This window comes from Micromesistius poutassou, assembly GCF_964030765.1.
Source record: "Micromesistius poutassou genome assembly, chromosome: 2".
In the NCBI taxonomy this organism is placed as follows: domain Eukaryota; kingdom Metazoa; phylum Chordata; class Actinopteri; order Gadiformes; family Gadidae; genus Micromesistius; species Micromesistius poutassou.
The window spans coordinates 15,221,694-15,232,477 of record NC_140272.1 but is presented as its reverse complement, the minus strand read 5'-3'; the positions used below and the strand labels follow the sequence as shown (position 1 = coordinate 15,232,477).

Sequence of the window (10,784 nt, the reverse complement as noted above, 5' to 3'; positions counted from 1 at the left end):
ATAAGCCTACCAGTTGCTGGATGTCAACTCAAGGCTGGTAGACTGATCTATCTTTCATATATCTAGGGGGATACTCCCACTTGTGATGTCACCAAGTCAAAGGACAGGGCAGATTTGCGCTTGTAATCGTTAATCACACAGACACCTGGTGGTCATATAGGGGGCCCCCTTTAAAGTCATCAGATGTCTCAGATTAAGGTGGAAATCCAAAGTATACAATTGAAGGATAGGTCTAAACATAAACCCCAAAACATATTTAATTAAAGGAAAGGTCCGAACATAAAAACAAAATGTATTCATTCAATTAAAGGAAAGGTCAAAATATAAAACCCAAAACGTAATCAGATATCAACATAAAAAAATGATTTGAAGGTAGTTCTTAAACTTGGGTGGTGGGCCTCCAAACAACGCTAAAATGTGGGTGTGACCACCGCCTGCTTCCAATTGCTCCCCATTCCCAACACAATACAATCCCATAAGAAATGAAATGATAAACAAAAAACATCGCTATTTAACACCAGACCAAATATAAAGAGCCTGACGTTGCACAGGTATACACTGTGGACAATATCGATCAAAACCGGAACTTTTCCAGCTAAGAGTTGGAATACCCATAGCCCCAAGTCCATCCTCACTATCATTAAAACATTAACACAGTGTGTTCACTTGTGAATGGGAATATTTTAGATTATTTGATGAGTTAAGAATTCTCGATAGCAAAGGGTTATATAATTATCAAATAGTCAATTTACATGCAAATGTAGATTTAGTCTATTATCAATTGTCCTCAATTATATTCATGGTAAAATAAATCGAAGCCTCAAAATATAATGTGTGTGTGTGTGTGTGTGTGTGTGTGTGTGTGTGTGTGTGTGTGTGTGTGTGTGTGTGTGTGTGTGTTCGAGCGCGCGCCTTAACTTTCTAACAGTCTTAAATGAACTCCATGCCAAAACGACAAGGACAGCAGACAAATGGATGTTCCACAGAAGTCAAGACAGATAGCTTATTTCTAGCGGTATGGCCTCATAACATAACAAGACCTACTTTCTATCTGTCTAAATATATATACAAGCAGCGTCTATAAGTCAGCGTGGCACTATTTGTAATTGCCTGACACGGTGGGCACGGACAGCTCACGCGCTCCAGCGCCGCACGCGTCCGGCGCATCTTCATTCTCGAGGCGGAAAGGTGCGCGGCTGTCCACCGCATCTCTGAATACCGACGCGTCTCGCAGCCTGCCACGGATACCTGACCGCTATTATTCTGGTTTCCACTCCTATATTTTTGGGTTCATTTCCACGACAGAAGGGGGAAGTGTTGTTTTATTTTTCTTAACTAATATTTACTTTTTCAACTGAACATCAAAGAAATGGAAAGACTCGTTGGACGTCTATTTTAAGTTTGTGGATAAACGTTAAATGGAGATTATCCTACGCTCAAACTTAAGACCAAACTTCCTTTTTTTAAATCTTTATCTTCAATGGACAGCAGAGAAACACCAGACACGCATCATGGCTGACACACGCCGTTGCCAATAAATAGGGGGAGAAAAATGTTGTGTCTGGGAAATGCTCACAGAAATGGAACAATGGGGATCAGGAGTGGAACACGCAGCGGGACAATTATCCGGCACCAGCAGTCCAAACGCACGTCCAGGATATGCTTCACATTTACTTTACTCCTGCTTATGTTTACACCGAGGGTGGATTCATCGTGGTGGTGAGTGTGATTTAGATTGTGTTTTTGGATGCTGAGATTGTTTTAAGTTAAATCATCGCAACATTCTTGTTCATTATTCTATAATGGGTTCAAAAAGCGAATGAAAACGTTGTGTTGTGTTGAAACGTGTGGGCTAAACTCATGCGATGAAAAGTTTGGTAAACATTGTTGCGTTTGTATATTTAAAGCATGATTATTACAATGGGGAGCATTCCATTGATATGATACCTTCTCATACTGCATGTACGTTTGCGAGAAGACGAAACCAATTCACATTTAGCCTACCCTTCCTACATGACAAGTCAATTGTTTCGGTTTGTCCGACACCTCCTAAAAAACATCCGAAAATCTAAAAAAATGCCATAGGATCTTAATAGGTAAGCAATCTATACTGCATTTCTTTTAATGGATGAATACCCAATTGCAGGCCTTTGCAGGCCTATATGTAATGATGAAGATAAATGGCAAGAGGGAACATTCCTCTATCATCCATCTTGTTTGGAGTAATTGGCAGGTGCAGGCACCGACGCATGAATGAGTGTTCCTTGATGATTTCTCTCGAGGTATTTGGGGATCAGACGAGAACACCAATACAACGCGCGCACGCATCTGCACACGCACGCGCACACACATAAGCCACATCATTTTAATTTCAACATAGAATCTGCTTTATAAATCCTATTTGCCTTTATGGTCTTCAGCTATTTATTTTTCAGTAAATTAATTTCATAATAACTACTTTGTTACTAATACTTCAAATGTAATAGTCTGAGCCATACATAGCACATTGTTTGGTATTCTCCAGCCCATTCCTGTGCTGTTTAATGACAGATGTGATAATGAATCCATATGGACTCATCTACTGATCCATTGACTAATTTGCAGCAATTGCAGCATTTTGATGAGCAGCACAGGACCATCGCCCCCCCCCCCCCCCCCCCCCGCCCTCCCCCTCCACCACCACACACACAAATGTCCACTCTTTTGTCTCTATCTCATGTTTTATCACTCGCAAGTGGCTGTGTGTGTGTGTGTGTGTGCGTGTGTGTGTGTGTGTGTGTGTGTATCTGCGTGTGTGTGTGTGTTTGTGTGTGAGCCCGCGTGTGTTCTACCAGGCAGCACAGGAGTCTTTTGGCACGGCCTCTGTGTACAACACACAATAAACACTGGCCGTGCCTCTGCTCTGCTTTACTGCTCACTGGACTCAGTGGTGTCAGTGTAAGAACGGGGTGGGGGCACTGGCACAGCCATAACAGGAGTGGAAATAGCTGTGTCTGTGGTGTGTGTCTGTGGTGTGTGTGTGTCTGTGTGTGTGTGTGTGTGTGTGTGTGTGTGTGTGTGTGTGTGTGTGTGTGTGTGTGTGTGTGTGGGTGCTGCTGCTCTCTTGGTGTTCATGCATGGGCGACACGGCGGTGGCGGCCGTGATTAGGGGCCCGTGATGATATCAGGATAGAGGGTGCAGGTGTGTGACCGGGCGAGTGAGAGAGTGAGCGAGCGTGGAATGGAACGAGAGATGGTTTCCGGGGGAAGCTGCGTTACCACGGGTTTGTACTGTCGACGAAGCTCGCCTCTCCTGCCCTCGTATGGACCTCCTCCTGGGATTCCTTCACCATGCCACCGTAACAATATCCATCTCATCAAGAATGGAATAGAAGTGGCAAGGCGGGATCCATCCCCATGCTTCCAATAGATCCTATGGCGTGACGCGCCTCTTCCATAAACGGACGACGGGGTGAAATCCACCCCCTGCATCGATTTCAACACATGGGGGTCATTAGTAAAACCTGGGACGATGACATGCGTCCATTGTACGACGTCCAGCCCTGTCAACACTTACACCCTGATGTCAGTTGTTAGTTTACCCAGAGATGTGTGTGTCTGTGTGTGTGTGTGTGTGTGTGTGTGTGTGTGTGTGTGTGTGTGCGCGTGTGTGACGGGATGCTGAACGGGATCTACCGGGACGCGGCGCAGGTACATCGGAGCGCTGGGCGCCAGGGTGATCTGCGACAACATTCCAGGCCTGGTCAACAAGCAGCGGCAGCTGTGCCAGCGGCACCCGGACCTGATGCAGTCCATCGGCGACGGGGCCAAGGAGTGGATCAGGGAGTGCCAGCACCAGTTCAGACAGCACCGCTGGAACTGCAGCACCCTGGAGCGCGACCACACCGTGTTCGGCCGCGTCATGCTGCGGAGTGAGTCCATGTGTTGTGCAAGTGACTGACTGACTGACTGACTGTGTGTAAGTGCATGATAGGCCTGCATGCCACGAAATACTTTCAGAGTATTCAAAAGAGTAAACTGCTTTCGCAATGCATTGTATGCATACCTTCCGACATGCTCTGGCTCAAGCGCATGTGGGACCTCTGGCTTCGAGCCTTCTCCAGAGAGGGACTCCAGAGTGTGAGGCGATTAACCCCAGAAACCTCCAGAGTTCACGTAGGGAACAAAAGGGGAGTGGCGTCGATTTCACGAAACCCTCAAGTCAAGCCAAGTTAATTATGGCTCATATAGCCCTTCATCACAGTTACAGTCGCAAAGGGCCTCACAGGCAATATGTTTATGACACCCCCTTACCGTAGCTGCCCAAAGGGAAAATAAACCTCTTGAAATGATCAAGGAAGAAAGCTTGAGAAGGAATGCAGAGTGGGGATCCCTCCTTCCAGGAATGGTTAGGGGTGCAATGGGCACCACCATTGGCACACACATATATTAAGAACTAGAAATTAAAAAATGGAAAAGGGTGAAGGCCACCTCTCTTCAGCATGCCAGGGCGGCCCCACAGGGAGGGCAAGTCATCTACAAACCCCAGGCCCCGCTCTAAACTATACACGCCCTCCGTGGCCCCGGAGCAGCGTGGCCCCTGGAGGGGACGAAGAGGTGACAGTGGAGAAGAGCGCTGTGGTTTCACCTTCCCCGGGAACAAGAAGGGAAGATTGGGAAAGTGGACGTTCTCCGAAAACAAGTAGCAGATCGAGAGATCCACACGGATGATGTATAAACAGTAATAGGAGATGTAAATATTTGGGTAGATGTTTCTGGCAGCCAGACAAAGCCTCACTCCCTGACATATCGCCCATGCTCTGCTCCATTGCGTGAGCAGGACTGAGGAGCAGCGAGGTTGGGTGGGAAAGCCAGACCAAATAACCCCCCCCCCCCCCCCCCCCGCACTCTCTCTCGCCCCCTCCTCCACCCGGCATCACCCCATTACCCCTTTCCAAAAGAGAAAAAAAAAGTGCTCTTCTCAAAAGAAAAACACAGCAGTGTGTCTGAGAAGCGGCTGTCTTTGGGGGTCAGGACGAGGTGGAAGCGAGCAGAGCGTAACGGAGAGGTTACCAAATTGACTCCACGATACTTCTGTCGGTCCATCTTCCATACGCAGACTGATTTTCGTGCTGCCACTGCCAGAAGGATGGAGGAGATTCCACTGCTTTAAAGAGCATCGCTCCATGCGTCAGACAATGATTATTATTATGAAATACATTTATATGTTGCATTTCTTGACTCGATGCACTGGTTTTTGAACTGGCAAAAGCTACAAGGCCCTATTATTCAACAAAACAGTCTCATTGCAAAAAATGTACAATTGCATTGCATGCATGGCGAAATTAAGTGTGATTAACGACCCGCGTGTTTAAATATCCTTTTTGTTGTTCGACACAAAAGGCCACGTCTTAAAGCGCCAGATGAGGACCAAGCATCTGCTATCACCCTTCATCAACGTCTCAAGGCAAAACAACATTTCACTGTTTAGACTTCACACGACTGTTCCCTTTCCCGTTCCCGTGCGTCCACGCAGGCAGCCGGGAGGCGGCGTTTGTGTACGCCATCTCTTCGGCCGGCGTGGTGTACGCCATCACCAAGGCCTGCAGCCAGGGCGAGCTGAAGATCTGCGGCTGTGACGGCCAGAAGCGCGGCAGAGCCAGTGACGAGAAGGGAGACTTCGACTGGGGCGGCTGCAGCGACAACATCAACTACGGCATCAAGTTCGCCAAGGACTTTGTGGACGCCCGGGAGAGGATGGTGAAGGACGCGCGAGCGCTCATGAACCTGCACAACAACCGCTGTGGTCGCATGGTGAGATGGGAATCCGTGAGGTCCAGACATGCTTCCATTGTTGTGCATCTGCTTCCTTGCATTGTTTTAATCCTATCGTCACATTCTGTCACTGATATATGTGTAAGCATTGATTGTGCCGCATTGTCTGCCACCAAATCATTCAAATGACAAAGTTTGGATCATTGGTTTGAAGAGTAACAGGACGTCCTCTGTCAGCATGCAGTACACCCCCCCCACCCCCCCATGCACTGACATGGGGGGGGGGGGGTTAAAACTTTAATCTCAAAATCCCAAATCTCTCACCTAAATTTTTGTGATGATTTTTTGAGGTAGTGTTTTCTGTATTTGGATAGCAATGAAAGTTTCTATTACATGGAATATGCTGATTGTATGTATGTACAGCAAGGTTACTCTACGGTTTGGCAAACAGGATTTCCACGGGATTGGCTTCCATGCTATGGACTCATTGATGTGTTTTTGTATTAGTGTTTAGTGGGTGGAGGGTGTTTTTGTTACAGTTAATGGGAGGTGGTGGCCATGAGAGGTTGTAAGGCGGGTCATCTTCCACGCTCACACTGGAGCGGTTACACCCTTGTTCACATGCTTTCTGTCTGGTGCCTGATGTTTTGATGGCAATGGATACTCGATAATCGCTACAAGATGAAAGCAAGCATCGCACCAATGGAACACAGTTGGTAACAAGTAGGGGCTAATTCGTTGCACATGCTTCTGCGGTGCACCACATTGTATCCACCGTCTCCTTCCTTGAATAACTTATTGATTAGTGATGAGCCTGGATATTAGAAAATGTGTTCATTAGGTAAGTATTCAAATCTCAATACAGGATTTGAATGCATCTTTTTTGTTTTTAGGAATTCCTAAAAAAAATAGATTTGCATCCTGTGGGTAGAAGATTAGGTTACAATTCGTCCCCAGGATTTGGTTTTCCATGCTGGCGCCCCAAATAGTCAGTTGTGGCCATATAAATAAGAGGCTGTGGCATGCTTCTTAATGGTTTAACAAGGGTTTTAATAATGAAAACATTTAGCAGCCATTTCAGGGTTTAAACAAGACAAAAATATACCAAAAAAGCTCTGCCTACTAATACTGCCATGGTTTTTGCTTTAATGGCCCTGCGTCCCCCTCAATAACTCCTATGTGCTTTCTCTTCGGTTGAATAGCGCTAGTCCTGCCGTGCAATTTCATAAAAACTTTGCACAATGTTCAAACCACCTGTTTGCTTTGGGATGATTGGAAGTAGGCCTAATCTCCTACTATAGAACCCGTGTGTCATCGGAAAACTTAAGGCATCATTGAAGATCAGCCGTCACCACATTGGACAAGGACGGATGAGTGGATCCAAAGCCGCTGATGTCCACCTATAGCGTTGCTTTTTGCGTTATTAAAATAACACTGTTTTCAGTGTGAATTCATGATTCTAAAACAGTGGTCTCAACCAGTTCTGACTCAGGCAGGGAATGACAATCACAATGAATTCGAAATTATATGCATTTTTTACACATATTCAAATTTAGCCCTGGAAAAACTTTATCTGAAACCATTATCCCAAGCTCGAAATGATACATACTGGCCAGCCCTATTATGGATCCAGAAGTGTATGTGGGCTCACCGTTTGGCAAGCTAAAGGGAAGATCCTCCAGGCGGCATGCCGCAGGGGGAAGCATCATTGGTTTAACCCTGCCTCACTTTTGACCTTTGCCCCAGGCGGTGAAGCGCTTCATGAAGCTGGAGTGCAAGTGTCACGGGGTGAGCGGCTCCTGCGCCGTGAGGACCTGCTGGCTGGCCCTGTCCGACTTCAGGCGCACCGGGGACTACCTGCGCAAGAAGTACAACACGGCCATCGAGGTGACCATGAACCAGGACGGGACGGGCTTCACCGTGGCCGACCAGGACTTCAAGGGAAGCACCAAGAACGAGTTGGTGTACGTGGAGAACTCCCCGGACTACTGCCTCACCGATCGCTCAGCAGGTGGGGTTGGCCTTTTTGTTGCAGACTTTTATGAGTGTCTGTGTGTGTGTGTGTGTGTGTTTGAGTGAAAGTTGAGCTCTGCCAAAGTGGTATCAAGCCACGGGTGAACTGCGCTAAACCGTCGTGAACAAAAAAATGACGTAATCACAGCTAGTGCGCAGTTGATGTGGGGATTTGTGGTGCGTTGCACACCTCTGACGACGTGACGCTCTGGGCTTAATGTACACTTGCTCAGGGGAGCATGACAGCTCTCCAGGGTCACCTGTTATCTTTCTAACATACTTCCTTCAGCACTAACTTCCACTGCAGCTTCCACTCCATACTCTAGTTGTTATATTTCACAGATTCTCCCAGGCAAACATCTGCAATAATATACTGAATCTTCATTAAAAAGAAGTATGTGAAATATGAGGTTTCTCACCAGACATGAGAAGAGACAACATGAATTGCTGCAGCCCTGTGTCAGTTTCACAAAATCTATGATAACCACAGATGTGTTTGATGCATTCCTCCACGGCTTAAAGTTCAATTAGTTAGACCTCTTTCATTTTCTCTCGATGTGTTTGTTTTCCCTTTGTCTCGACGTCTCTTCCCACATGAACACAGAGGATGTTAATAAATAGCTTCTAATTAATAACTCATGACACCGCCCCGACAAGGATAAAACATTTTGTGATCTAGGGCTTCTTTGCTTTTTAGCTAGATGAGCAGATTGTCTGAGCGTAAAAGATGAATTGAAAGAGACACTCAAAAGATAGCATGGGCTCTCCCAATTCCGCCCTCCCTGTCCAAACCCTAACCCTACAGAGGTGACCTTAAAATGGTCGGATGACCCTACTAGCCGGTAATCTCCATTGTATTGGAATTCACACCCTAGGGATACACGCAGGCTTATTTCTGAAACCCTTCCTTTGGTAACGATTGAGCTCTCCCCTCTAACACCCAAGGGGGAATATCTGGCTTCACAAGCTTTGCTTCTCATCAAGGATCGCCTTGTTATTAGACAGGACATATCTTATCTTAGGCTTGATCTTCAGCGTACTTAATTAACACGCAGAGCTCTAAATTTGGGGCAGGACTGATTACTTTGTTTGATGTCCTTAATGACTTTAAGTGCGGTCAGTCTCGTTTCAACAGGAGACGTGACGAGAAAGTGAGTTTAGGGAACTATTTTAAGGGATTAAAAGGTTAAACACTTTGTCATGCAGTTGGATGAGCATTTGTAAATATACACAGCTGGTTGATGGGTTAGAAAGAAGTCATAATACTCCAAAATAACAAGATGCACATTGTGCCCAAAGCTCATTACTAACCATTCCAAAAAGTAATATCAACTTAAACATTTTAACACAAACATGCAAACACACCACCAGCAATAAATACACAATCTAACTTTGAAACACCAAACTAAAATACCTGAACTGAGGATGGCTGGTCTTGTCTTTTGTACTTCATCATCAACTGTTAAAGGAGCAGAAGCTAAAAGACTCCCATTTGTTTACCCCCTCTACAACAGGTTCTTTGGGCACAGCGGGTCGCGAGTGTGACAAGTCATCCAGAGGCCCAGACAGCTGTGAGGTCATGTGTTGCGGCCGCGGTTACGACACCATGCGTGTCCAGCGCGTCACCAAGTGCGAGTGCAAGTTTAAGTGGTGCTGCGCCGTGGAGTGCCAGGACTGTGAGGACACGGTGGACGTACACACGTGCAAGCCTCACAAGAGACCCGATTGGTTGGATTGAACCCGAGGGGGCCTGAGATGGACCAAGCCTTCAGTTAAAACTGTAACACCTGCGGATGGTCGCCTATAAAATCGATGAACGGCGAGCTTCTTCCCTAAATGATCCCCTTCTCTTCACTTCCTTCAATACCTCTGATATTTAAACATTGAGAATTGCTTTCTGAAGAAAAGACTCTTAAGAACACAAATGCTTTGTCATTGATTGAACACAAATGTGAGAAGGATCCCGGTCGAATGTGTGCTCCTTTCGTGTTCTTCTGTAACTGTATTGTCCTTTCTAAAGATTGAACATTATTTACATTGCTGTATCCTAACCTCGTCTGAGGTGAGCATTTTTGGTGAGGTACTTTTTTTCAGTGTTATACTATTGTGATGTAGCTTATTATACTGTACTGAGTTCATTTGATCACTTTTAAAGTTTGGAGAGAAAATACACTATTTGGGACCTACTACTACTACCAAAATGCTTGATTCTGGAGTAAGCAAACTGTGACAAAACGTACACACCGAGACAACAGCCATACTGTGTCTGTAGCTAAAATATGGACACATACCCTGTTGAAACAAAACATTTCCATATTGTGAGACAACTATAACATGACTTAAGAACTTCTGTTTAAAATAACACTATGTGCAGTTTCACTGTCCAGTATCAGTCCCTGTTGTTAATGTACATTCTCCCAAATGTATGCTTCTTAATGTCTTTTATTTAACGTCAGATTGATCATACTAAAGCTGCTATGGGATGTCCCGGTGTCCTCATGTCATGATAAGATTAATACATCTGCAATATTCTGCAAGAGAGAGTGTTCTTTATGTAATGCAGACCACCTGCAGCCATGGCTAGCCCCTGAAGGTCAAAGTACTTCCTGTAACCAAGCCAAGACCCAGCATATTTGAGAAATAGACAACACAATTGTTTTAACTGAGCCTCATTCAGGCAGTCAGATGCATGTGGTCAAATGCAAGTCAATATTCTCCAAGGGCTTTCCATATGTAACTAAAGGAAAAGGGAAACAAAACAACATCAATTTACGTATGAAACGTGTTACTGTGTAATTTAGTAAAAGATTACATTTGGGGCATTGTTTTGAAACTCAAATATCCCAGAATTCAAAATGTTTTTCAATTCAGGAACAGAATTAGGAAGTGAAACAAAATGGAAATTCCGATGAACATCAGGCTAGGTTTACATATAGGTATGCATTTGTATAATCGTACTGCTTTGGATGAAATCGTGAGAGCCAAGTTAAGGTCTGTTGTGGTTTGATAGAGCAGTG

At 45.4% G+C, this 10,784-nt stretch overlaps 1 protein-coding gene across 1 annotated transcript; it reads left to right on the top strand.

Annotated features, from left to right (window-relative positions):
• Positions 1-1,552: 1,552 nt before the first annotated feature.
• Positions 1,553-9,505, top strand: LOC311338710 (protein Wnt-2b-A-like; the record flags this gene model as incomplete). Its single annotated transcript, XM_084464029.1, has 5 exons — positions 1,553-1,719; positions 3,691-3,911; positions 5,516-5,793; positions 7,501-7,765; positions 9,282-9,505. The coding sequence occupies 5 exons, from the start codon at positions 1,553-1,555 to the stop codon at positions 9,503-9,505; spliced, it is 1,155 nt and encodes a 384-aa protein (XP_084320155.1).
• Between the last annotated feature and the right edge of the window lie 1,279 nt (positions 9,506-10,784).